This window comes from Euwallacea fornicatus, chromosome 17 (genome assembly GCF_040115645.1).
Source record: "Euwallacea fornicatus isolate EFF26 chromosome 17, ASM4011564v1, whole genome shotgun sequence".
Classification (NCBI taxonomy): Eukaryota; Metazoa; Arthropoda; class Insecta; order Coleoptera; family Curculionidae; genus Euwallacea; species Euwallacea fornicatus.
In genome coordinates, this window is record NC_089557.1 from 3,273,491 (window position 1) to 3,300,635 (window position 27,145).

The following is a 27,145-nucleotide window of genomic DNA, read 5'->3' on the forward strand; positions in this document are numbered from 1 at the left end:
TTGCCCAGGTTTGATTCAATAGAGAAATTACTACATTAAGAGGTTCATTGAAGGTAATTTGCATTTAAAAAAATCGATCGAAACAAAGAGATGTGTGTGTCTGTTTTTAATAAAAATACAAACTCAAATAAAATCTTGTAAAATTGCGCAACAAATTGCGAGAGTATCTGAGAAAGATCTAATGAAGTTTCCCCGGGGCGGAAACCTGTTCATTTCCTATTACGTTCACTATTATGAGGTTTGCTTGGCTTTCTAAACAGGATATTGTGTCGCATGTTAATTTAGCAAATGTCTGCACTAAAATCACAACCGAACCTACCCTAAGGGAATATGCCACTGATTCTGCTGCAGTGGCCTATCAACCGAGGCTAACGAGAAAGATGGGCTCGATCCGTGTGATCAGCGATTTTCGAACTAAAATGGATATAGAATTATGCTTATTCAATATTACTCTAAAAAAAGTTTAATATTCGTGAAGAAGGAGATTATCTCCTTAAATCGATACACCGATAATCGACGCCTAGACCTCATTTGAAGCCTTTGAGCTTTCAAAATGTAGTTTTAAGAACCTTCATGTTACGAGCACCTTTAAAACCGCGAAATGGGGTGTCATAATCCTCCTGTATCCGAAATAGCAAAACGATTAGTTGGAGGCAATTTTCTTAGCGTACCGATTGTAAAGCAGAAGAGGGTAAGTGCTGGTGATGAAAACCTTAATTGCTATGGCTCCTAGGAATTTTTGCAGAAATTGAACAATTAACATTACAACAAAATTTTGCCTAAAAACTCATCGAAAGGTAACGGCTTTCAGTAAAAGCAAAATTCTCTGAAATGCTCTAAAACGCATTATTTCTAAATATGGATTTTGGCAAAAATGAACTCTTTTTCTTGCGATTCTGTCTGCTTCCCACCTACAGAAAAAAATCCAAATCGCTTGTACAAAAACCTGAATTTTGGTGCGACCACGCCCCCTTTTGTGATTTTGGCCTTCCTCAATTACGGAAAATATCCTATAGAGTGATATATGACTTTCAGGTGCAGCAGCTGATACACTCAACTTTAGTAGTTATTGAGAACTGAGGAGGTGGTACAGTCTCCACACTCTTGCAAATATTTATTCTAGTGCAAGTAATTCGTATTTAGCGACACGCAGGTTTGGTTTCTTGGACCACAGAGAAGCCTGGACAAAAGACATCACACCACGTGCTACTCACTTTGCATAGAAGTATCCTGCCGTAAGCTAGAATATTGCAACCGACTATCGATAGTTATGGACTTTTCCAATGGGAAAGTGTCGAGTTATCTGATGCGAAGTCGTGAAAACACTACAACTGAACTGACCGCTCGGATAGCACAATCAAAACAAATAGGTAGTGGACGACGCTGATGACGACACGAGTCCGGCGGATTCGCCTTGGAAAAGTCGATGTCTGTATGTCGATTAATTTCCTATATTTCAGCACTTGGACATTTACTTTCTTCTTTTTTTGTTTGCTCTGATGGATCCTAAATCGAATGGATGGCGTTAATTTTTGATGAGGCTTGGAGGCGGAACATGAGAGGGCTTATTTTACCGCACATAGTTATGCTGCTGAGGTAATTTAACATTTTCCACTAAGGGCGAAAAATCCATAAACTTAGTTTTTTCCTAGGTGGTCTTCATATATTTTCAGATAGAGAAAAAAGTAAATTCACAGTTTTTGGAATTATTTAGTGTATCAGCAATAGATTGTTTCAGTCCTAAGTCCTCGGATCAATTTGTTCGAGACTAGACTTAAGGAGAGGAAATTTATTTCATTTTTATGTACCTTTAATTTGTTGTCAATTCTGGCGAGTTGAGTTCAAATTATCAGTCATTTTTTTTTTAATTTCCGTGTTACTTTTATTGGAAGAGCTTTCCTGCTGTTATATACAGCTCAAATTCTCTAAAAAAATGTGTTCTCGTTATTCTAGCACACACCTATTTATTGAAAATTTCACTCTTCTCATCCATTTTGGTGTATTCATATTCTCGTGAAGATCAGCTTAGACTGTTATTGATTGTTCTCTTAATTGAATTATTGGAAAATTTGTCTAATTAATCTCAATCCCCAACTGGACGTTTAAATTTTTTTGAGATATGAATCGTGTGTAGGATGTCCGGTTTTACAATTCCGCATTGCGTTAAATTTAAAAGTGGCTCCAAAACCTGTACAATATTTTTCGAATCTCCTAGATTTTTTCGAGTGTTGTTTTTCAAAGTCTTGTTATTTTTCGGGGTTTAAACTGGATTTATTGACGCTACGGTTCCCCTTGATCGTAGTTCTCATTATTTTAACGCTACTAACGTTGACCACTGTTGGTGAATTTAAAATTGTAAAATGGTGTTATTTCAGTTAGTCGACAGCAGTAATTCGATCAGCTAGAGAACGAGTATATTAAAAAAAACATCAATTTTTTTTTAACGTCCTGTTAGTTTCCATTAATTCGCTCAAACAAAAAAAACATGTAAAACGTTATTTTCGTGTGGCCGCAAATTGGAATTAATTTTTGGTATTATTTCCTTGCCAATTCCGATTTATGCGTTATTGGGGCTTGTTAAAACGCGATATAACTGCGGTCTGAACGAATTACAATATCAATTATTGATTATATTCAATTTATCCACAAGCAAATGTTCAGTTTAATAACACTTCAAAAATGGATTCACAACAATTTATGTTATTATTAGTATTTTTAGTGAGTGTTTTGTTATTTTCAGTGATTTCAGTTACCGACCAGACTCTTTTGGAACTGTAAGTAGAAGAAAAACAAAAACACTTTTTTTCACTTAATAAACAGTCAAACAAAGAAAAACTTTTTTAATTTCTAACTTGAACTAATCACTTCCAGCAATTAAAAAAAAATGCAAATTAGTATACACCAAGAACCTGCGGCCTCTCTCTATATGTCTAGATAATTCCCAAATTTCAATCTTGCGATATCGACTATAGGTTTCTACAGAAACTCAATAGCATTTTCTGCTACTGCTCACCAGACGGCGACATATCTGCAAACTAAAATTATAGGGAATATTTAACCTTTTCAGATCCTGCTGTTCACGTCCCCAATTATCATTATATTCTCAATAGGTGTCGCTCTACTGCGTCAGTACCAACACATTTTATTAAAAGGTTGTCGCAATAACTTTTTAGATTTTAGTATCAGTTTTCGATACTCGCTGGGGAGAAGTTAAACACCAACACGCAAATCAAACTTGGATGTGGGCAAAGTGTGGACGCAACATTGGAGCCGATATATGGCTTGATGTGCCCAAGGTCAAGCTAAAGGCTCCAAGTCCTTCGCATGTGTGCTTGACGCATAACACCATCGATTCTAGGAAGAGTTTTTATTGGAGAAGTGATCCAGGGGTCCAGAAAGTTCTATCTAGCACTACTAATGCAATAGAGAAACAGATGATTAAAACTAGACTTTCCGGAGTTAATAACTTCATAGTATGAGTATGAAGCACTGAGAGTATTGAGATTTATTATAAAGTAGGAACTGAATTTTGCAAAATTAGTCTTTATGGTGCTAAAATTTTTTACTTATCGAGCTTGATGCTGTTTTATGATAATGTGAGTTATGATAAGTGAAGGTCCGACTCGTTAAGTTTTAAAACCGAAGGAAAATTTATATATACTGCCTAGTGCATGGGAATATACGGATTTCACCAGCTTGTATGTATCGCCTTATTGCTTGTCATTATATATATCCTGGGCCTGTGGTCATAAGCCGTGGCCAAGATGAATTAAACATTTATCTTGGGGAAATATTTTACTTAACTATGTCTGATGGTAGCCATATAAATCATCATAATAAGTGGAATAATTTGCTGCCTTTTCAGGAATATTTTGCATAACAATTTTCTTGGTGTTGGAACTAATGAATATATCAAACACCAATTATAATTATTTCAGTAGCTAAATGTGGACACATTAAGAGTGACCAAAGAAATATTCTTTATTTAGTGTCAGTAATTCGTGTGATTTAGTGATTTTTGTATAAATCATTTGTAGTTTCAGCTACTTAAAAAGCCAACATACAGGTGCCCTAAAAAGTGATTCGATTCCATTAATTGCTCCTGATCTGTAAAATATTGAGAAGTCAACAAAATATTACACAGTTTATAATGTGAGTGGTCAAAAATAAAAGCAAATTTTGAATTTATAAAAATTGTTTTAGTCCTGTAACTTCCTTTCCAGTCCTACGTTAAAATCTCAAATCTTGAGAGATGTTCCATGTGAAAGGTTTAAATCGTCAGGTGTAAGAATCGTTAAGATTTCTCTCGGGAAAATTCCAATCCTGTTAGTGTTTCGTTCGTGATGAAATGCATTTTCAGCTTCATATTAGCAACATGATTACGATAAATCAAAACGAGAACCCGTCTGATAGATATTTCTTCTATGTTGATTCAGATATAGGTTTGATAGAATCGAATTTTTGAGTCGGTACGTTTTTGAGAAGCATTGGTCTAAACATGTTCAGCTAGAGATTCACCTCAACTTCAGAAGTTGCTCCCAACACCACAGGAGCACGCCCACGGATTTGATCTACCGGAATTATCCGTATGCTGAGTGGATTTATAATTTGATAATATTCACTATGCTTTCAGATATAAAAATTTCACAACATTTCCCAAAATAATTAATAATTGCGTGATTATTTTGCATTTTTTTTTTCTGCTACGTTAACGTTGAATTAGTTTAGCTTTAATCCTACATTTTGATAATAAATTAATAGTTCTTATCTATTACAAGAATGTGATATCACTAAGACAACATGATTTGCTCTTGTTATTGCGTTAAGCATTGTTAAAATAAATATAATTTCCCTCAAAGAAAAGCAACTTTTTACTATGTAGCGATAACATTTAAGTGGGTTTATGCGCTGATTTAGCTTTCCCCAGACAGTTAAATGCATCAATAACATCTATCTTCAAAGTGACTTTTAAGCGGCCTTAAATAATATAACAAAGACCTCAACAAACACCAAATAAACCTGTCTGCACCCATGTTATTATCATTATCTTTAGTTACAAACAATCTTAAAGCATCCAGGTGTTTATTACTTTCATTATCACACAGTGATTTATTCCCATTCGCGCAGTTCTATAAGTGCTCTAATAATAATTTAAGTCTCGAACAACGAACACATGTGCATTAATTGACAAAAGTCGCAGATAACAATTATTATAGTTTAAGTGATATATTGACGGTTCATCATTTGCTATACTGTTTATGGAGGCAATTTTTAGTTCTGATACCTCCGGGTGCGTGGAAGGATAAATGAAGTTCTGTAGACGAAATAATGGATAAGGCACAGACGTTAGAAAAGAAAAGTGATTCGAAAGTGGTTAAGTAAGTCCAGAAAAACTGTTAAAACAAATAAATTATAAACGTCAAGTACTATTTTCCAGGCCCAGTGAGAACACCCAGGACGTCCCATATTACAAACTGGTAAGGACTCTCTCTTAGGCAAAACAACAATTTACACAATATTCCAGTACAATTACTCTACATGCCTGGACAAATTCCTGATATGCGTGGGACTTCTCGGATCCACAATATGCGGCATATTCCAACCCTATTTAATGATCCTCTTCGGAGATGTTTCCGGGGTGATTCTGGCATATTCCACCGCAATGACTCAGAATCTCAGTATCGAAGAACAAAACGTTGAGGTCGAAAAGCTGTACACAGGGACCCGGTACTTTGCCCTTATGACCGGAATTAGCTCTGTGATCGTGATTTGTAGTACTTATATCGCAGGGGTAGCACTTACTCAGAGCTCATTGAGACAGGTAAATTGGTGTTTTCTATTGGGGTGAGATTAAGGAAGTTTTGTAGACTTTCAAAATGAGGAAACTCTTCTTGGAGAAAACCATCAACCAGGATATCTCATGGTACGATCAGAACCAAACGGGTGACTTCGCTACTGTTTTAACTGAGTAAGTAGCTTTTGATTCAAAGAATAAACATAATTGTCCATTTGAACGCTTAGCAACATCCCTAAAGTAGAAGATGGCATGGGCGAAAAAGTAGGGATGGTGGTCTTCTTGAGCACCACCTTCATTTCGGGCATAATAATGGCAATGCTTAAGGGCTGGAAACTAGCCCTAGTGTGTCTAGCTTCTCTGCCTTTACAAACACTCATCATGGGGTTAATTGCATGGGTAATTACCCTTTTTCTCAGTGAACTATTACCTCAAATAACGTATCGCAGTGCTCAGCTAAATACTGCAAGCAAGAGATGGCAGCTTACGGCAGTGCTGGAGCTGTAGCTGAGGAAGTGCTGAGTGCTATTAGAACAGTCGTGGCATTTGGTGGACAAGACAAAGAAGCCAGGAGATATGACAAGTTTGTTAGAGATGGTAAAGAGTGATTTATTTTGAGGTTTTTATTTCCTAAAATAATTTACCGAGCTCTTCTGACAAATGTGAAACAGGATCCAACGGATTTCATTATTATTTAGAAGTCTAAATCTCAATAATTGTGCGTTCAATTAATCAATTGATTTCAATTGTTTTTAAGCAATGGAAATCTACGCAATAAGACACTATAAATTAAAGTAAACTGGTAGCCAAACGAAATGTATCAAATTAACTTTAGAACTAATATTCATGCTTTGATGTTTTCTTTTAAATTGGCCGTATCTACATGTAATATACCGGATGTTTCATAAATATACCAACGATCTTTCAGGCGGTGTAAAGCTCATAAAAACAAATATATAGATGAAATAAAGTTAAGTCTGAAATCGCAAAATTTTGAAATATTTAAATAATATCAAAAACGTTTTAAAACAATCTACAAATCTTGAAAGCGAAGCGATTTTGAATCTAACTTTATTCGATAAAAATATTCGCTTTTGCCAGGTTTACATCTCCTGAAAATTCGCCGATACGTTTATAAAACATCCTGTGTACGTGTAACCGTATGTACATGTATGTACCTCAATTTATCCAGTTTTGTTTGATTATAAGGAACTTGTCCCAACTTGAAGAATATTGAGTATACTCATCTGAAAGGAATCAAAATTAAAATGATAAAATTACAACTAATCTGGACGATCGTTCACAAATCCGAAATACCGAAATCAGAAAGTTTCTAAAAAATTTGAAAAAAGTCTTTAAAAACATAAACTCTCACGTATAAGAAAGTGGGACAAATATTACAATTTCCGATCATGATTTATTTGAATAGACGAAACCAAAAATATGTTTCTACCACTTCATTAGCCAAAAACAACAACATCAAACGTTGCCTCTTCAACGCCATCAACCAGGGGTGCATATGGTTCCTCACTTATGGATGCTTCGCCCTCGCCTTCTGGTATGGTGTGGGACTCATCATTGACGAGCGACATTTACCCGAATCAGAGAGGGTGTATACTCCTGGAAACATGATGGGGGTACTTTTTGAAACTCCTAACACACAACTTCAGACTAAAAAATCTATTTCTAAGGTCTTTTTTGCAACTTTAATTGCAACCTGGAATTTTGGAACCATCGGACCCTACCTGGAGGTATTCGGCATGGCCAGAGGCGCCGCTTTCAAACTTTTCCAGGTTTTAGAAAGCGAACCTAAAATACATAATTGCAATGATGAAGGAACGAGACCAGATTTTATGTCAAATATTGCATTGAAAGAAGTGAAATTCCGGTATCCGGCCAGGCCTGACGTCTTGGTAAGGTACTTCATAGAATTTCCAACAGATTTTCAGAAACGCGTTTGAAGGTTTTGAAGAGCATCAGTTTTGAAATAAAGTTCGGAGAGACCGTAGCCCTTGTGGGGCATTCAGGATCTGGAAAATCTACAATAGTGCAGCTGCTGCAGCGGTTTTACGATCCCAGTTCGGGGATGGTAAGATTTCAATCGTGTTAAGAAACGGCCTTAAATGCATTTTTAATAGATTACCATAGATGGGGTAAATTTGAAGGATGTAGATCTGAGCTATTTACGTAAAAACGTAGGGGTGGTAAGCCAAGAACCATCCCTATTTGCTACCACTATAGCAGAAAATATCCGTTATGGCAAGCTTAACGCAAGCATGGATGAGATTGGTGCGAACCGCTTGCAAATTAACTCAAATTGAATTTAAAAGCTTATTGATTGTATGACGCACTTTGATTTAAGTCGTTTCGCTTCCATTTCAGTTATCGCTGCGAAGAAAGCCAACGCTCATAGATTCATATGTAATTTGCCCTATGGCTATCAAACTGTAATTGGAGAGCGAGGCTCCCAGCTTTCAGGGGGACAGAAGCAAAGAGTGGCTATTGCAAGAGCTCTCATTAAAACCCCTAATTTGCTTATACTAGACGAGGCTACTTCAGCGTTGGATACTGCCAGTGAAGTGGAAGTTCAACAGGCTTTGGATGCTGTAAATGCTTCTATTTGTAATCTTTCTCCCGCATAAATGTTATTGCTCGCTTTAGATCAGCGGCGAATGCACTAAAATCGTCATCGCTCACAGATTATCGACAATCAGAAATGCCGATAGAATCATAGTTTTTGAAAAGGGAGAAATAGTGGAACAGGGCTCTCATGTGAGCCTCATGGAGAGCAAAGGAGTTTATTACAACATGATCACTTCTCAAGGCTTCACAGAGTTAGGCAAAGACAGTATGCTTACACCCATACCTTAATAATCTAATTACAAAGTAAATAATTTAGGTGCGTCTCCCAAGAAAGAAATTAAAAACAGGAAATCTCTCACTTTCTCTGACCGTTCTCATGTCTCCAATGAAACTGAAGAAGAGGACCCGACTGAGGTTATTCGAGGATTAAATTTCAGTTTTAGCGGAGTTGACTTAAATGTGGTTTTAGGAGAAGGACCTGAAAGTTGAAGGAAATTCTGCAACAATACTTCAGATTATCAAAACGAACAGTCCCGAATGGTTGCCGATGCTTACAGCAGCTGTGGCGTCTTTAATGAATGGCACCTCTCTGCCCCTGTATGGTTTGATTTTCGGTGATATCCTCGGAGTAAGCCTTCCAAGAAATGGTTTTTAAGATGATCGACAAATGTTAATGTTTTAGGCACTTTCCAACACAAATAATGAAGAATTAAGGGAGGATGCCAACAACTATTGTCTGTATTTTCTGTATTTGGGAATTGCTTCTGGAATTGCCATGTTCTTTCAGGTATGTTTAATAATTTTATGAATATTTAGTGTTAGTTTTATGTAGGAAATTACGCTGAGGATAATGTTAAAACTCTACTTCAGGTAAAGGTGTCTAGTTAACTGATATCAGAGCGGCCTCGTGGGTCCCCTTAATGACCTCCGGCTATTCCCCCCTGTACCATTACGAATAGTTTTAGGTCGTTTTAACTCGCGATGGAACAATATCGTGTTTTTTTTTATTTCTTACGAAACATTCTACTCTTTTAAAATCCATTGCACCCACGTAACAACTCTTATTTCATCCTCCCCACAGATTTACGGCTTTGGCTATGCAGGAGAAAAACTTACCTGTCGCCTTAGAAATATGCTTTTTTCATCTATCCTGAGACAAGAAATTGGATGGTTCGATAGGAAGGAAAATGGAGTAGGAGCGTTGTGTGCTCAACTCTCTGGATCTGCTGCAAGTGTACAAGGGGTGTGTTTCAAAGAACTAGAATTAGAAAAAAGCTATTTCTGCACTGATTTTAGGCTGGAGGTTCCCGAATTGGGCTGGTACTCAATTCCGTATCCACTTTCCTGCTGGCTGTATGCCTCGGGTTGTACTTCGAATGGAGACTCACCCTAATAGCTGGAGTCTTCTTCCCTTTGGTGTTCTTCTCTATTTCTTACGAGAGACAGAGTGTGCAGAAGGAAGTTCAGTTCACTCAAAAACTAATGGAAAAGTCTTCCAAGGTACAAAAAAAAAATAATTCCTCATCTTTGACTCATGATAATACTCAGATAGCAGTGGAAGCTATTGACAACATCAGGACAGTGAAAGCTCTTGGATGCGAAAGCGTCTTCTGCGATTATTTCGAAAAGGAGTTGGTTCAGTGCAGGATTGCAGGGTTCAAGAGATCTCATTTCAAAGCCGCAGTCATAGGTTTGCGACAACTATCAGGGTTTTTAATTGTATTCAAATGTGTTCCATGTAGGCATGGCCAGAAGTTTACAAGCCTTAGCGTATGCCCCGGGAATGACTTATGGAGCCTATTTGTTGGTTCAGAAGCAAGTTGATGCAGCCACAGTTTTCAAGTAAGAACAATATTCAACTTCTACTCTCAATTGATCTACTGATTTGATTTAGAGTCCTTGAAGTTGTCCTATCAAGTTCCTGGTCCATAGGCAATGCCCTTTCCTTCTCATCAAACATGCAAAAGGGCATAACTGCAGCTGCAAAGATGTTCGCTTTGTTCAAACGTGAACCAAAAATCCAAAATCCAGCAAATCAAATCGTTCCATCTACGGTAAGTTACATGCGTGGTTTTTTTAACTTCCTAAAAAATGTTTTATTTAGAGTCACTCTGATGTTGACTACTCACATATCTATTTCTCATACCCTACAAGGCCAGACATTCAAATCCTAAACGGTCTAAATTTGTCAATTATGACTGGAAAAACTGTGGCTTTAGTCGGTGGAAGTGGATGTGGAAAATCCACCCTTATTCAATTATTGATAAGGTTTTACGATCCTGAAAGTGGAGAAGTTACTGTGGGAGGAGACGATATTCGAGAGTTGAGCTTAAATTGCCTTAGGTGAGGTTTTAAGCTAGCTCGATTTTCTTTACAAATTTTCCGTAGATCTCAGCTAGGTATTGTCAGTCAAGAACCCAATTTGTTTGACCTGACCATAGCAGAAAACATCAGCTATGGAATTAATGACAGGGAAGTTGAAATGAAAGAAGTGGAGGAAGCTGCCAAGGCTGCTAATATTCATAACTTCGTGGTCAGCCTGCCTTTGGTAAGAAAAGTACTAATCTCCTGCAATTTCCCTTGACCTACCAACATTTAGGGCTACGAAACTCGGTTGGGCACCAAAGGCAAGCAACTATCGGGAGGGCAAAAACAACGAGTTGCCATTGCGAGAGCTTTAATGAGAAACCCCAAGATTCTTCTTCTCGATGAAGCTACGTCTGCTTTGGACAATGAGAGCGAGAAAGTCTGTGGCTGTGTGTTAATTTAACTTTGCAATTCTTAATGTTGATCTTAATCTTAGGTGGTTCAAGAGGCCTTGGATAACGCTCGAAAAGGAAGGACTTGCATTACAATCGCTCATAGACTGACGACAATACAAGACGCCGATTTGATTTGCGTGGTCAAAGATGGTAAAATTGCTGAAATGGGTGCCCACAACGAGCTATTGGAGTTGAAGGGTCACTACTACGAGTATTACAAGCTGCAATCTGGCCAAAGTTAAAGAAGGGCCTATTGCAGGAATCATTCGCCAGTATTTTACTACTTAATTATTATTGCGAGAATCCCTGTTACTTATCCCGAGTGCTAGAGTTAGTACTTTTTTAAAAATGTTCATGTTTCAATCTGAGATTACATGAAATAGAATTTTTAGCTTTTAATTAAATAAAGGTAATTGATTATCTTTCTTAGACAAAGCGCAATTAAAACCGCAAAATTCTTCGAAGCAGTTTTATTTACAAAATAGCTTATATCTGTACTTATCATAATCCTCCTACTTTGTACTGAACATCAAACGAAAATTTTTCATAATCGATCTTAATAAGGGTTTCACCAAAATTTCAATCCTTTCAGTGCTGCAGGGTGTGCAATCGGTAATACAACCCCCTCTTCTCGATTAATTGGGCATGCGTCCCTTGCTCCGCGATTACGCCTTCGTTGACCACACATATGACATCTGCGTCTTGTATCGTGGTCAAGCGATGGGCGATGGTCAAGCACGTTCTGCCTTGTTTCGCGTTATCCAAAGCCTCTTGCACCATCTAAATTTAAAACAATAAATAACGGTTTTCTTAAGGGATTCGGATGAATGCACCTTTTCGCTTTCTGCGTCCAAGGCAGAAGTAGCTTCATCCAGAAGGAGAACCTTTGGATTTCGAATCAAAGCCCTTGCAATAGCAATTCTTTGCTTTTGGCCACCAGAGAGCTGGGTACCCTTGTCACCTAGTTTTGTTTCATAACCCTGGAATCCAACGTTTCTTAAACAGTCCGATTCAAGGAGGGGCATTACCTGAGGTAGGGACGTAATGAAGTTGTGAATGTTAGCACTCTTGGCAGCCTCAATAATCTCAGCTTCAGATATTGTTCGTAAATTGTTCCCGTAGGCAATATTCTCCTTAATGGTTTTGCTGAAGAGATTGGGTTCTTGAGAGACAATGCCTAGGTGGGATCTAGTAGGAAAAGTACCGTTAAAAACCGTTTTAATGTCCCGTAAAAACTCGCCTTAAAGAACTTAGAGTCAGCAATTTAATATCTTCATTGTCAAGGGAAACAATGCCAGAAGAAGGGTCATAAAACCTTTCCAACAGCTGTATGATGGTTGATTTTCCACACCCACTGGGGCCAACTAGGGCCACAGTTTTGCCTTGCATAACCGATAAATCCAGCCCTTTAAGAACTGGTAGGTAGTCCCTAGTAGGATAAGCAAAGTGCACCTTTGAGTATTCGAGATTTCCATTTGCCTATTTAGTGATTAAGAGTAAACTATGAAGTTTCCTTTCTAAATATACGATGCGAAAACCTACTTCCTCCTTCTGAGTGGCATTGGGGTTGTTACGAACTTCAGGGATTCTATTAATCATATTCATGACAGTTTTAGCAGCTATCAGACCTTTTTCCAGGTTCGGAGTGAAGGCCAAAGAGTTGGCAATCGAAACTGTCCCCATAATAAGGGCCTGTGCAACCCTACAAAGAACAGTTAAAATTAAATAGATTTTTAGTTTATTTAGACATGCTTCAAGACATCTCCATAAGGAACATTTTCCGTCTTCATTAGATGCACTCCATAAAACATACACGCAGAGAATGCAAACAGCATTATTGCCCTGGATAATGCTAGAAGATTTAAATCTTGGTCAAATCCCTTCAGTGAAATATAAAGGTACATGTACCTAGCACCAAGGCTCTTCCGTGAGTATTTCTCAAGGAAGTTTTAATGTGAGGTGTTAGCTCGCTGATGTACAGGTTGTAGAAGGTTTCTTCAGCGCCTAAAGAAGCCACAGTCCTAATGCTTCCAACAGCCTCCACAGCAATCTAAAACTGGAAATGAGTTTAATCGAATCTTTGCACTTTTTATAGTACCTTAGTGGATTTTTGCAGTGATTTACGATATTCATCGGATTCCTGAGACATCTGCCTTCTTTGGAAAAAAGTAGCAACGATTATGAATGGGAAGAATGCCATGGCAACCAAACCCAGCTTCCATTCATAGTACACGGCTAGGAAAACCGACAACGCAGCAGTGGACAAGGAACTCAGTATAGCGCCAATTCGATGCCCTGTTGCCTAGTAATCCACCTCAACCAACTTCAAATGTGGTTCAAATTGAGCTACTTACCCCCTGCACTGAGGCAGCTTCATTGGACAACTTGGCACAGAGCGAACCCACCCCATTGTCCCTTCTATCAAAATATGCCATCTCTTGATTCAGTAATGCTTCAAACATTTTACTTCTAATTCTGTAGGTCAGTTTTTGGCCGGCTCTTCCGAACATATACATCTGAAGTAGTGAAGTTTTTAGCTCTTACAATAAAAGACATTCAAGACAAGACAACCTGAAAGAATGTTGCAGTCATGGCTAAAACCCCAGCGAGAGTAAAGTAAAGGCAGTATTTGTTTGTTTCCGTTCTAACGTAGTCCACGTCTTCACTTTGGAGGACCTGTAAGGTAGGTTAATTTAGGATGGGAAGTCGGGTCGAATGTGGAGATTACTTGTAAGATATCTCCGAACAAAATGGCAAAGACCGGCATGGACGTGCCCATGACGGCAGCCCCAACGCTTCCGAGAATTAAAAGGAACCATTCGGGTGAATTCAGTTTCACGATGGACCATAATGATGCTTTTTTGATATAGCTGTCCGATTCCAATTCGTCTTCTTCAATCTGTGTTTTTGCGATATTTAATAACCAACGAAGAAATACACAAAAAGTACATTTAGGACAAGTAAATACTAAAAATCCATGATGTGTTATTTTCAATTCGTCTTTTATGCCCAATTTAAATGTATTTACTTGACGTAATCTAAGGAACGTATGTAGCCCTTTCAAAGAAATCTATCTGATTTCCGTTAACATTACGAAGAAATAATAATATTTCCTGCTTCCGTCCTTAATTCCCCTTTTTTGCTTGCCTATAGGGCTCTCTTCATATAAAACCCCATTTGCTACGCTCCTGACGGTTAACTCGTAAAATTTATTGAAATGCATTAGCGTACCAATTTCTTTGAATGAACTTCTCCAAGTCTCCCTCACTTACTTTCGTTGGGGCCAGGTCTTCATCATCATCGTCATTTTCCAATCCCTTTTTCTCATTTACATCCGGATTGAGCACTTCCAGCTCCATGCTGCCTTGCACTTGAGTCGTAACTGAAACCAACTATAAAATCAGCTTCATCTATCTAAAAAAACTGCGGCTTCTCACCCAGAGTGTAATACTCCTTTCCCAACTTCATAAGCTCATCATGTGTCCCCTCTTCGACAACTTTCCCATCAGCGATTACAATGATTTTGTTTGCTCCTCTAATGGTGGTGAGCCTGTGAGCTACGATTATGGTGGTCCTGTTTTGGCTGGCCTAAACTCGATGTTAAATCAAGAGTTAAATTACCAGAATATGAATTTACTTTATCCAAAGCAGCCTGAACTTTTGCCTCACTGTTGGTGTCCAAAGCTGAAGTCGCTTCATCCAGCAACAGAACCGCCGGATTGCGTACAAGAGCTCTGGCTATGGCAATTCTCTGCTTTTGACCTCCAGATAGTTGTGCCCCTGAACCGAGATTTTTTCATAAGCCCAAATTTTCTGTTACCAATTAAAATTACCCCTTTCTCCTACTAAAGTATGATAACCATTGGGCAGCCCTTTGATGAATACGTGGGCGTTCGCCATCTTGGCTGCTTGGATAATGTCTTCCTCTTTAGCCTCCTTATTGCCATACCTCGGATAAAGAGAATAATAAACTTATGATTATAGGAAATACTTTCAGGATTTTTCCAACTATGTATTTTAAAAAATTAATAATACATAACTGTCACCAAATCTTACTTAATATTCTCATAGAGAGTGGTACCAAAGAGAATGGGTTCCTGACTCACCACTCCGATTGCCTGACGATACCATGTGAGGTCCAAATCTTTGACATCATGATCATCAAAGAAAACCTGGAAGATTCTCTGTTATTAAAAAAAAAATGATTGCTGAAAATAGTTCAGTACCTGTCCTTCTGTTGGATCATAGAAGCGCTGGACCAGCTGCAAAACTGTCGATTTTCCACATCCAGAGCTGCCAACTAGAGCCACAGTCTCTCCAGCTTTAATGTTTAAAGTGAGATCTTGCAAAATCTGGAAATGCCTACTTAAACCGTGCACGAATTTACTAATACCACAGCTCCCTACCGGGACATCCTTCCTGGAAGGATAATGAAACTTCACCCCTCTGAACGAGATATTGCCCTTAACCTCACTGAGCTTCTCTCCTTTGTTTTTGGACAAATTAATTGTAGGATCGGTGTTGATTATGTGAAAGATCTTGCCGCCAGCGGCTTTGCCTGTAGAGAAAGCTTCTATGAAGGGGGACGCCACTCCGAAGCTCATGCTTCCAGCCATCACACTGAAGAACACCTGAAGAGGGTCAGTATTTTACAGACAATTTTAGAGGCTTTAGCTGGAACGTACAGTAATCATGTTGCCGGGGGTGTAAACCGGATCGCCCTCCAACATCAGCTTGACACCATACCAGAAAGCCAGACCGTAACTGGAGAATATGCACAACCACAGCATCCCAAAACCGCAGCCTTCGAAAAAGTGTCTTTTGATATTGTTGTTTCTGGCAAATTGAAGCCCTTTCTCGTATCTATGATAAAATCTTGCGAATGTTAATAGTTTAATATTTGAAGTATCTACCTCTCCTTCTCAATTTTCTGGCCACCGAAAGCTACCACTGTACGTATGAAAGTAATTACTTCCTCTGCAATTGACCCAGCTTCTCCATAGGCATCTAATTCCTTTTGAGAGAATTTTGTTGTTAACTGAAATGTTGCTGTTAATAATTATTAAAGATTGGATAAAAATTGTGAACACTTTACGAATGCAATGATTCCAATGGCTATCATGGAGACTGGAAGGGATATGAGGCAAATGAGACTCAACTGCCATCCCTTCACGAAGGCCAGGATTAAAGCAGCAAAGAAAGTGCCTTGTAAGGTCACAAATAAGGAAACTTTCTCCCCGATTCCTTCTTCAAACTTTAGTAAATCACTACGAATATCATCATCAGCCGCAATTTCATAAACAATTGTGAAACTCACTCAGCCATTCTGCTGGCAAAATCTCCAGACTTACGGACATCAAACCATGGTATGTCCTTATCCAGCAATTTCCGCAGATATTTAGATCTCACTCTGAAAACCTGTGCAATGGGAACAATGAAAATTAAGGAAACAAGGATTAACTTGAATAAACCAATTAACCTGCTTTATTGCAATGTAACTGAAAATCTCAGCTGAAAGATAGGCAGTTATGAAGATACCAATACCGATCGCAGTGTTCCATATGGTAAAGTGAATTATGGCATCTGTAATATCGTCGTATGCTGCATCGCACAGAGCAGGCATTGAACCATTGCATGCTCTGGCAAATTTGATAATATTTTCGGTTAATTCACCGAAAAGGAGATTGTTTAAGGGTTGAATTGCTCCTGAAGCTAAGGCGGTTAAGACACCAAAGACGAGGAAGTATTTTTCAGAACTTGTGGCATATCTATACTGAAAGTTAATATCATATTATTGTATCTGCGCGCAGAAGATGAGAAAAGTTTTTATATGGGAAAGTCGCGAAGTTTTAAAGCAGTTTACCACGAGGATAATTTCCAAAGATATCAGCTAGTTTCTTGCTCTCCATGGAAATAATCTCCCAGGTAAAGCTCCCGGCACTTTAATCTGTAACGCCTTAATCAGATTAATTAATCTTACCAATCCTAGAAAGGAAGAAGGTTCGATATTTTCAACTGTGTCTGAGGAATCATCAAGTGATTTGAATTTCCTGTAAGAAAATGAATGTTAAAAATTCATTTCTACTTAATTCAACTTTAGTCATTAAAATCAGTCATTTTAGGTTAATTCCAGAGAACCAAACTAGACAGGTATTGCAGACCTACATATATAATAATTATAACGGATTGGATGGGCTATGGCAGACACCTTAAGCACAACTTTCAGTCGAGCAGACATGAAGAAGAACGATACGTTTGAGCTTTGAGTAACAATTTCATCATTTCATTATCAGCAAAAGTGTCGGCGACAGCCTTGTGGTGTGAAAGAGAGAAATCAAGTTTATTGCAAGGCAAAAATAACAAAAAAAGACAACATAAGAATAGAATTCTACGGTAACTTTGAGTTCCTCCAAAGGGATAAGTAAAGTATATAATATAAGGTAAGTAAATGAAATCAGAACAGCAAAGTAACAAATTGCTGCTTACAATAATGAATTGTTATTTTATGTTCAGAGCATTTACTCAAAATGCCGGTGCTATTCTTTGTGTGAATGATGATATCACTTGAACACACGGATCTTGTCTAATCGATTGCATTACACCGACAATACGAATCCTCAAGTCATCTACGTTATTTGGCCGATCTTTATAAATTTGATCTTTTAAATGGCCCGAAAGGGAAAAGTCGCACGGACTGATATCAGGTGGCCGGACTGGCCACTCTGTTTCACCATGCAAAAACAAATGGTACCGGTTTACTTTAAATTAAAAATCGGAATTTCCCGAATACTATTTACCTGATGTTCGAAACATACACAGGGCGTTTTTGTTATTTTGCTTTTCTGTTTTAATTTAATTTTTTTAATAAAATAAACGCCAATAAAATTTGATATATCTGGATGGAAGGGAAAGTGTAGATTTTACGAAACAATTCAGAAGTAAAGGGTTATATTCGAAAACCAAAAGTTGGACTACGTTGGCCTGTTATGGGACAAGGAAGCAAAGTTTAAGGTCATCAAAAAATGACAACAAAATCGACATTGTCGTTTTTGCTTTAAAGTTTCTTTTATGGGAAAATTATTTAAAAAGTTATTGACGTTATTCCACGTGCATAACGGACTCTCTGTATTGATTAGATACTACTGGCGAATTAATACTGGATTCAAAATTAGTTTAAGGTGATTTTCGGTTAATTAGTCGGTTAGTTAGTCAAAAATTCGAAATAAAAAATATTTAGTAATTCAATAATGCAATTTTGAAGTATTTAATTGCACTGACTAAATCGATACACTGCATAAAATTACAGTTACTTACGCGTCTATAGCCGAATGTTTCTTCTCTTCATTGGTGGCAGCTAGATCCACCTGCGTTTTTGACATTGTAATTACCTAAAACTTGTAAGTTTGTACTATAAGACTAATTCCATAAAAAATGTGTTACACAAAGTTAATGTCAAATGCAAAACCGAAAGAAAAAAACACTAATGAATAAAAATAACAATTTGATTATGTATACATTAACAATGTTGATCGTTGGGATAAAGAGACTAGCAATATCAACTATGCCAGAGAAGGTAATTATTGCGTAAAATAACATATTTCACAACCTTAACCAATGTGGATAAATGTGACTCTATGTACAATGCAGACCTAAACCTGAGGAAAAACGGCGATGTCCCAGTTTTCGTTGAGATAAGCAACAGTAAATGTTTTGATAAACGACAGGAAATAAACGGCGAAAGTTTCTAATAAATAATATCGATAGAATCCCTTAATAATTCCTTTATTTAGCCCATAGATACGATTTTTTTTTAAGATAAGGTTTAAGCTGTTTTACACAATTATCGTTTGCAAAATGCTTTAATTGATTTGCATGAATGAGAATGCGTTTAAGATTAATCTGGACCCTTTCAATACTATACTAGTGACGTAAGATTACAATGGATTAGATAATCATACACATATATTATAAATTCGTTAATGATTCGATCACGTTGATGTTACTGATTTTTAAGTGCCCACTTCCAGATACCGGGATGCAGGTGTTATGACTAGATGTAAAAGATACTATGCATTTTCATAGAATTTCAAATTAAAAATAGTGATTTTAGATCAATTTTAAATGAGTTAGGATAGTGAATATAAATCGAGTCATTACTTCACGGCGCTCACATCATTGGTTCAAATCAGTTGGATTTTCTAAGCATTAACCTTACCCGAGCTTGCAACCACTCACTAGTCCTACGAAATGTACTAACTACTGCCAAAGCACATTGTTAGAACCGTGCAATGACAATCGGTACCTTAACTGGCAAGCTTTTGAGAACACTGTACGACAACAATCGAAAACGCGAACTTAATAAACTGCTCCTATCGAATTTCTCGATAAAGCTAATCAATCGACGATTATTGTTCAGGTCTACACTTGCGATTACAAGATAAATCGATTTTTATATGTCATCGTGAATTATACATTGTTTCATTAATTCGAAATAAATAAAAATTGCGTAAAATTTCATTAAGGTTTGCAATAAGGGCTCTGGCCAAACACGTTTTAAATGACCATCCATTTATCGTTCCTAAGCCGGGATGTTATGGCCGTCGCATAAAAATAATAATGAAAATATAATAGTTTTAGGAAATAATGATGATACATAAAAAGATAATTATCGCGTCGTTCGGCTGTGTAGACCTAACGTGCATCAATCTGTGGGAAATTAGTTCGTTGGTTGAAGAGTGACCATATGATGGTAATATGAGCGTGACTGTGCCTGCAACCGTCATAAGTTTGTCTTTGGTGGCTATAGGACTGTTTCTCGCCTTTCCGAGTAAGTGTTGCGAATTTCTCATCAAATCATAACGCAGCGTCAATTTCATTTCATAGAGTTCAGCTCTTCAAGCTAGAGAGAAAGAGATGACCCTCTAACCTTCTATGTTGAATTCTATATCGGAAAGGGGTCATCCAAATCAGATTTTTCCGTGCAACACTGAACTAATCATCAATTTTCAGCTGTATTTCGAGGCGAAACACTAACTGAGGACTTTAACGTAAGCCGAGACATTGTTGACCCAAATGGCCCTGCAGTTCAATTTGTTCTCTTCACAAGGTCTGTAGTCATGTTTCAATATAGCACTCTCTGTACCTTAGCAGTATCAATTTATTTGCCCCATTACCACCTTAACTCCCACTAGACCAATTTCGTCTATATCTAAGGCAAAACTAATCCACGACAATAATTTTCCGATCTAGACGACCCGCTTAAAGATTCTACTAATCCTTTACAATGATTGTTCAGTTTTAAGAGGTTCATTTGCTAACATTGTAAAGCGATATCAACAATGACTTAGACGTGGATTACCTTTGTGTTCCACTCCGTCTCTGTCTAAATCTAAGTTCATTAAGAGACCAATTTTGGCCTAATTGCAAAATAGTCAAAATACCAATCATTTCCCAGCTACAACTTGCCGATTATGTTGGAACCCAACAACAACTCGACTCTGAACTCTTCCGGATTCGACTTTGGAAACCCCACTAAGATAATAACTCATGGCTTTATGAGCAGCATCAAGAACGACGTGTTTAAAGTAATCCAAACTGGTACATCCGCACCTGACAAACCTGTAGATAAGTTTAACCACAGACTCGTTTCAGCATACTTAGAAACTGGACTGTATAACGTCATAGGAATGGACTGGTCGAAGCTGTGTCAAACAGAGTACGCATCTGCCATGAGGGGGGCGAAAACTGCTGGACAGCAACTCGGGGATTTTATCCACTGGTTAACTTTCAATGGAGTGAACATCGCGGATGTCCATTTAATCGGACATAGTTTGGGGGCTCATGTGGCGGGAATTGGGGCTGACAGTGTAAAGGGGGGGAGAGTTGGGAGAATCACAGGTTGGCACATTTTTAATAAAAAATGAGAAACGTTTTGGATTAATTTTTCCTTCAGGATTGGATCCTGCCGGTCCTGGCTATAGGGACATAAAAGAAGAATTAAAGCTGGACCCTCAAGACGCGCAACTAGTAGACGTCGTCCATACTTTCATGAGAGTGATCGGTACCGCCCGACCTTCCGGACACGTAGATTTTTATCCTAACGGTGGGAAGTACCAACCGGGATGTCCAGACATCACTAATTGTACTTGTATCACTCTGGCTAATTCTTCAACACTTTAGATTGGAATTTGTAGTGGCAGAAAGTATATTGTGTAACCATGGGAGGTCATACTATTTATTTGCGGAATCCATTAGAAAGCCCCAGTCGTTTCCGAGTACCCGTTGCAGCACCTTGGATGAGGCGCTGGCTAGTAGATGTTTGGAGGAAAGTCAGGTTTTTATGGGAGTCAGGGAGACTTACAAGTAAGCTTTAATGGTTATTGACGAATTCTCGTGAAATTTTCAAATTACTTGAATGATTTTTCTTCGCCAGAAATGGCCTGTACTACTTCAAAACCAGGAGCAGTCCTCCTTACTCCATCAACAATACGCGAGAAAAGTAATAATGTTCAATGGATTTCCTGTGTTAAATGATGAAATTGAATACCGGTTAAATCAACTTTAAAGTGAGTTGTTTGGTTTATTTTCGCCCTTAAATTAACATTATTCGACGCAATATTTGTGTTGTTTTAATAGTCAATGGTATGTTCAAGTGCTTTCTAGGCGCCTAATTCAAATGGAACGAAACTGGTTATTTTAGAAGGCTTTCAGGAGCCAACATCACCATGACATACATAGGCGTACGGATTTTTCCTCGATTTGATATATTTTCAAATTGTTTATCTGGAATGGTCCACAAGAGTGTCTTGTACGCTCCTTACGTTGGTGCAAACAGGAAACTTTAGAACATCGAAAAAGGTGACAAAAACAACATCAAATGTAAGATCCCGGATATAAATGGCTTCTGTCCAAACGTTTTCGATGCTAACTGATGCCTGGGGGGGCGTCACTGCACTCTACTCTTCTGGGTAAAAACACCTACATTGGAGAAATAAAACACATTTCTTTAAGAAAATTAAGATTCAACTGTTTATTACTATACGTCCTAATTGATGTCCACAACCTTGTTAACAGTTCCAGAGCAAACTTCCTCGAAAGTGAAGGTTAAACCTACAATATCTAAGTATGAATTCTCATGAATTAAAGAAAGGCGACAAATGATAATTGAACCTGAACATGGAAAAGTAGAGATGTCTTAAAAAGAACGATCACTGTTCCACCTTCCTGCTAATCTTAATCTAACTATATACTTTTACCACCGAAAACTAGACCTATATACGTTTATAATCACCTGTCTGCGCAACTCGCTAAGTACCTATAACACATTTACTTCTTAATTACATACATGGAAGATTTATTAAGATTAGTCTTCGTAAACCAGCTAGTAAACGTTTTGCTCTTGGTGTTTTAAGATCAGATTTCAAAAATAAAAAATGTTGAACTTAAACTGGAAGAGGGCGATAAAAGAAGTTAAACACCAATTAAGTCGTTAAATTTAAATATGTTTTGAATTGAATAAATAGTGAAAAAAAATTATCTAAAAAATTAAGCTTTGTTTAAAGTAATTCACATTCTCAAAGAATGGAAATTGCCATGAACGATAAACAATAGCGCAAAAATCTGAAGAGAGTTGTTTTGAACATCGCGTACTATCGCCGGTTTACAACTTAATTAGTTATACCCTAAATTGATATTTCATTATATAATTTCATCAAGAAGAAAGCATTTTATGCATCTCTGAAGCATATAAAAAGAGATATTTATGCATTCCAAAAACCTCAGATTTTTGTGGTACAAATAAAGCGATAATAATTGAAGTACAAAATTTGATTCCGAGATATTCAAAAGTACTGCTGAAAAATACAAAAATTCCGAATTTTACCTCGCTCGATAATCGAAACCCTTAAACGTGACTGTAAAACTGACTGTATGAGGCTTCACATAGATGCCCCTAAGGACTGATTTTAGAACTCTTAGGAAATGATACAGGAGTTTCTCTTGCCGTGCTTATCCCTGATCTGCTGCAGATGCTGCAACTGGACGGCAGAAGGGATCATAGGAGCTGTAGCCGCATGTGAAGGGGTCCCTGGCCCTGTAGGGCCTGTAGGAAGGGATTGGCGACGACGTCTGCGTAGGGCAGGAGATAAATTGTATTTTACCTGTAAAGAATTATTAATTATTTAAACTCATCAGTACAGAGCTTAAAAGAGCTTCGCAAAAAACACTGGAAGATTGAATTTTACTTTTTAATATTAATCTAAAATGGTCGTAGCTATCAAACGTATTGGATTAAAAACATAACAATTTCATGTGGCATGATCCTTCACCTTATGTACCGGGTGTTACATAAATTTACCAACAAACTTTCAGGGAATTTGGAGCTCATGAATAAATGTTAAGATCGAATAAAGTTACGACCAAAACCGTTTCATTTCCCAGATTCGGAGGTTTTGATTTTGTTTTTAATATTTTTCAAATATTTCAAAAGACATATGGGATAAGTGTGTAGTGAAAAGAATTGCTGAAATTTCGAAAATTTGTCATAAAATGTGTATTTGTTTTCTATCTATTTTATATTTATTTATCTGCATCTACATAAAACACGAGATAATACACTCACTTTCACGTGAAATGTACCACCCAGTAATACTAATAATTAAGTCTTGTAACTTTGGCAAAATAATGCTTCATAATGGAGCATCAAATGATCAGACTTTCAGTAAAAAAGCAAGAATGCTAGTGGTTTTTATGTCATTGACCTTTTAGATTTTTCATTCAACTGTAAATAAATAAAATAATATTTACATGGAAATATCAGTCTATTTTGTTGTTGAACTGTGAACAAGACATCTCAAAATGGCCCCAGTAAGACAGTGTCGAAATTTTTCCCACGTTTCGGATTTCGACAGAGGGCGAATTATCGGCATGAAGGAGGGTGGACTTTCTTTTCGTGAGATTGCCCGAAGAATGAATCGGAACCACACCACGATTGCGAGAATATGGTCTCCATGGTCTGAAGAAAGAGTTCAGCAACATCGTCCAGCTGGACGTCCTCCCCGTAGCAGCAATGCACGTGAAGATCGACTTCTTAGACGGATGGCCATTGGTGATCGATTTCAAACAACAATGTCTGTTGCACTAGATTGAATGGGAGCTCCAAATCGTCGGGTGTCGATGGCAACAGTTTACGGAAGAATTTCGTCTTTTGGCCTGCATTCATACCACCCAAATCTACGATTGCCACTAATCGCCCAACACCAAACTTCCAGATTTGCCTGGTGACAAGAACGAGTTAATTGGAGTCGCGAGTGGAACAATATCGTCTTCAGTGACGAGTCGCGATTTTATTTATGGATCAATGATGGTCGTAGAAGAGTCAGACGATACCGAGGTGAAAGAAGAAATTTGCAATTTTGTGAAAGGCGCCACACGGCTTTAACACCTGATACTATGGTCTGGGGTGCGATATGTGTTGGTCGAAGATCTTCTCTTGTGTTCATTCCAAGCACCCAAAACGCACGTCGCTTCATTAACAATGTTCTGAGGCCAGTATTAGTACCCTTCATGCAAACTTCACCAAATGGCATTTTCCAACAGGATAATGCAAGACCACATAGTGCGAACATTACTCAACAATACCTGGAAGAAGCACAATTGAAAATACTGCCTTGGCCTGCACGGTCACCGGACCTATCGCCCATCGAACATCTTTGGGACATGATAAGTCGCCGTCTTCGAAATTCACCGAGGCCTTCAAACAATGTGGATGACCTACGACATCATCTTGAGGTAGCATGGAATGAAATACCCCAGAAGGATATTGATCATTTGTTGCAAAGCATGCCGCGAAGAGTACGCGCTTGCATTGCCGCACGAGGCGACGTCACTCATTATTAATTTTTTAATTATCAAATGTTGTATCTTTTTACTGAAAGTCTGATCATTTGATGCTCCATTATGAAGCATTATTTTGCCAAAGTTACAAGACTTAATTATTAGTATTACTGGGTGGTGCATTTCACGTCAAAGCGAGTGTAGTCTATTTTGTTATCATAATACACTTTATTTATTTCAGTCAAAATTATTAATTTGCGGACATATTTTATTTGGCAAAAAACCTTTGTCTTCATGTCCCCTACTTATACAAAAAGAAAATCAAATTAATTCTTCCCAAAAAGTTTAAAAAAACGCACTTGGAAATATATTCCGGTTTTTCAGTAGACACACGTATGAGAAATTATGTTTTATCTTGAAAACAGCTACTTGAGCAACAAAAAACCAAAAGGCTTATTTCATTAAGAATTGATGGAGTATTTTAAAAAATTATTGATATTAACAAAAGTCAGTAGTGTGACATTTTGTTCAATAAAAACATACCATTGAATTGCTTCACAAATACCATTGGTATAGGAGCAAATATTTTTTCTGTTCGAGAACATGCATATTTATCCCGACATAGCGTGTCCGTAGTTTCATGTCCTTATCCCGAACCGTTTGTGAAATATTTATAATACATTAAAAAATGGGAAATTGAACACTCTGTACCTTGGAAATGAAGCAATTTTGGACCTAAAAATATTCGATCTAAATATTTGTTATTATGTGCTCCGCATCTCCTGAAGTTTTGTCGACATGTTTACGAGACGCCCTCAATCTTTAAGAAAAACGATTTAAAGATCAGTCCGCGATGATTCTGAAAGAAACGAAATCTCAGAAAATATCTCCAAACTGGCGGGATGAATTCTTACGCCATTCTAGTCCGTATTTAGGGGTACCTGCACTTCATTATTCATTTGATGCTACCGACCTTTGCTTGTGCCAACAGCTCTTTGAACACTTTGCTAACGTTGACGTTCTCCTTCGCCGAGGCTTCGACAAAACCGTTCTCCCAATCTACTGTGACCACCGACTCTGTGGTAGCTGTGTCGACCTGCAATTAAAACTGAGACATTCACTCTTTGTTAACGTCTGATTGTTACCTTAATCTAATTAACATCTCCGAAGCTTTGTTTAAGAAACAAAACAGATTTCAGGCTGAAATCCATTGTTGTGTCTCTCCAAGAAGTAGTCGGTGTTAGGTAATTGACTTTGGTTTAGCCATTTTGTACAATTTGCTCGTTTATTTATTAAATTGCTCCTCGATAGGAACAATACAAACACATTAGACGAACCCATTCCATTGCCAATTCGGGTCGACACCCCATCACTTCAAATTAATTGACGTTGATTAACTCAACCATTCATCACGACAGGCACGAAATATTACATTTGTAACCGGAGAGGGGAGATATATCGCTACACATTATTTCATCTCACTTCGAACGTCTGAAAAATGGTATAGACGGGGTATAAGGATTAATGCATGGTTTTGCATTCTAAACTTTTAATGTAGTCAACCCGGATTGAATTTTAAATTGGGGAAACTTCGGAAGAACATTTTCAATTTTGGAAACCTGCAGGGACAATAAACGATGAGCTGACTAATAAGAGAAGATTTCCGAGAGCTTTCGTTTGCCTTTCTAGATAAAAATATGTCTTCAATGGAAAGAGAATATTTACTAAGAACAAACATAGGAAATATCGAGGAAGATATAGTTTCAATAAAATTGATTGAAAATTTCAATCTGAGGTTGGCAATAATGTATCCAGAGGCGCAGGCTCGAAATGTTTATATATTTAATCCGAACTTCCGTATTTTAACTCGGTGCAACTACAATTATTTATGTGCTTCCCCCCTCGCATTGATTTCATTCCGGAGCACCTTTGCGAGATATTGCCTGGGTAGTTTCTAAACTACGTACACCTGATCTAGTTTCCATTCCGAGAGGTATAATCGCAGCTATTAACCCTTGGAGAGTTATTAAACTTTATTTGGACCCAAAGTGCTAAAATTTACACCTAAAAGTTACGAGCCTCTTAATGCCGGAGATTCCGAGATTCAGAAAAGGGATATTTATATTTATAGCCCTCTCGCCAATCGGCTTGTTACGCCCTTAAGGGCCTTTCT

At 37.7% G+C, this 27,145-nt stretch overlaps 5 protein-coding genes across 11 annotated transcripts in view; 2 read left to right on the plus strand and 3 right to left on the minus strand.

The window, feature by feature from the left end:
• Positions 1 to 1,362, minus strand: part of LOC136344768 (band 7 protein AGAP004871-like) — a 66,244-nt gene extending 64,882 nt beyond the window's left edge. For 2 of the 4 annotated variants that reach the window (XM_066292522.1, XM_066292525.1), the window contains exon 1: positions 1,215 to 1,361. Coding sequence is in view for 1 of the 4 variants with exons in the window: in XM_066292527.1 (XP_066148624.1) it covers positions 1,215 to 1,221 (7 nt within the window). In the remaining 3 variants the exon portion in view is untranslated. Of the gene's footprint in view, positions 1 to 1,214 lie in introns of all 4 variants that reach the window. The other 2 variants (XM_066292524.1, XM_066292527.1) reach the window with 2 other exon arrangements.
• A 3,684-nt stretch (positions 1,363 to 5,046) lies between these two features.
• LOC136344745 (multidrug resistance protein homolog 49-like) lies at positions 5,047 to 11,599 on the plus strand. Its single transcript, XM_066292473.1, has 24 exons — positions 5,047 to 5,378; positions 5,438 to 5,477; positions 5,525 to 5,821; positions 5,868 to 5,968; positions 6,022 to 6,193; positions 6,244 to 6,391; positions 7,259 to 7,431; positions 7,486 to 7,707; positions 7,758 to 7,883; positions 7,933 to 8,083; positions 8,177 to 8,400; positions 8,456 to 8,642; positions 8,694 to 8,791; positions 8,847 to 9,005; positions 9,060 to 9,164; positions 9,459 to 9,620; positions 9,674 to 9,877; positions 9,926 to 10,067; positions 10,120 to 10,219; positions 10,272 to 10,431; positions 10,482 to 10,720; positions 10,766 to 10,925; positions 10,977 to 11,123; positions 11,181 to 11,599. The coding sequence occupies exons 1-24, from the start codon at positions 5,329 to 5,331 to the stop codon at positions 11,379 to 11,381; spliced, it is 3,768 nt and encodes a 1,255-aa protein (XP_066148570.1). The 5' UTR covers positions 5,047 to 5,328; the 3' UTR covers positions 11,382 to 11,599.
• Positions 11,595 to 19,475, minus strand: Mdr50 (Multi drug resistance 50). 2 transcript variants are annotated; one of them, XM_066292471.1, is made up of 26 exons: positions 19,355 to 19,475; positions 18,454 to 18,527; positions 17,120 to 17,189; positions 16,619 to 16,912; positions 16,457 to 16,557; positions 16,235 to 16,406; positions 16,053 to 16,177; positions 15,825 to 16,002; positions 15,546 to 15,770; positions 15,366 to 15,491; positions 15,196 to 15,311; positions 14,973 to 15,088; positions 14,777 to 14,919; positions 14,577 to 14,727; positions 14,412 to 14,521; positions 13,868 to 14,038; positions 13,711 to 13,815; positions 13,494 to 13,655; positions 13,238 to 13,441; positions 13,048 to 13,189; positions 12,892 to 12,991; positions 12,682 to 12,841; positions 12,380 to 12,618; positions 12,168 to 12,327; positions 11,973 to 12,119; positions 11,595 to 11,919 (listed from the first exon to the last, which is right to left on the minus strand). In XM_066292471.1, exons 2-26 carry the CDS (start codon positions 18,516 to 18,518, stop codon positions 11,728 to 11,730), a joined length of 3,774 nt encoding a protein of 1,257 aa, XP_066148568.1. In that variant the 5' UTR covers positions 18,519 to 18,527; positions 19,355 to 19,475; the 3' UTR covers positions 11,595 to 11,727. The 2 variants fall into 2 exon arrangements, with proteins under 2 accessions (XP_066148568.1, XP_066148569.1); XM_066292472.1 differs by having other exon boundaries at positions 18,454 to 18,533; positions 19,355 to 19,471.
• A 141-nt stretch (positions 19,476 to 19,616) lies between these two features.
• LOC136344746 (pancreatic lipase-related protein 2-like) lies at positions 19,617 to 22,080 on the plus strand. 2 transcript variants are annotated; one of them, XM_066292475.1, is made up of 7 exons: positions 19,617 to 19,966; positions 20,149 to 20,245; positions 20,594 to 20,736; positions 20,791 to 21,036; positions 21,092 to 21,280; positions 21,333 to 21,514; positions 21,572 to 22,080. In XM_066292475.1, the coding sequence occupies exons 1-6, from the start codon at positions 19,894 to 19,896 to the stop codon at positions 21,503 to 21,505; spliced, it is 921 nt and encodes a 306-aa protein (XP_066148572.1). In that variant the 5' UTR covers positions 19,617 to 19,893; the 3' UTR covers positions 21,506 to 21,514; positions 21,572 to 22,080. The 2 variants fall into 2 exon arrangements, with proteins under 2 accessions (XP_066148572.1, XP_066148571.1); XM_066292474.1 differs by having other exon boundaries at positions 21,333 to 21,501.
• Positions 22,081 to 22,139: 59 nt separating this feature from the next.
• LOC136344747 (ras-related protein Rap-1) overlaps positions 22,140 to 27,145 on the minus strand; it is a 44,091-nt gene continuing 39,085 nt past the window's right edge. For both annotated transcript variants that reach the window (XM_066292477.1, XM_066292476.1), the window contains exons 5-6: positions 25,946 to 26,068; positions 22,140 to 23,297 (exon numbers count right to left, since the gene is read on the minus strand). In XM_066292477.1, coding sequence (XP_066148574.1) covers positions 23,112 to 23,297; positions 25,946 to 26,068 — 309 coding nt within the window. In that variant the 3' untranslated portion in view covers positions 22,140 to 23,111. The remainder of the gene's footprint in view (positions 23,298 to 25,945; positions 26,069 to 27,145) is intronic.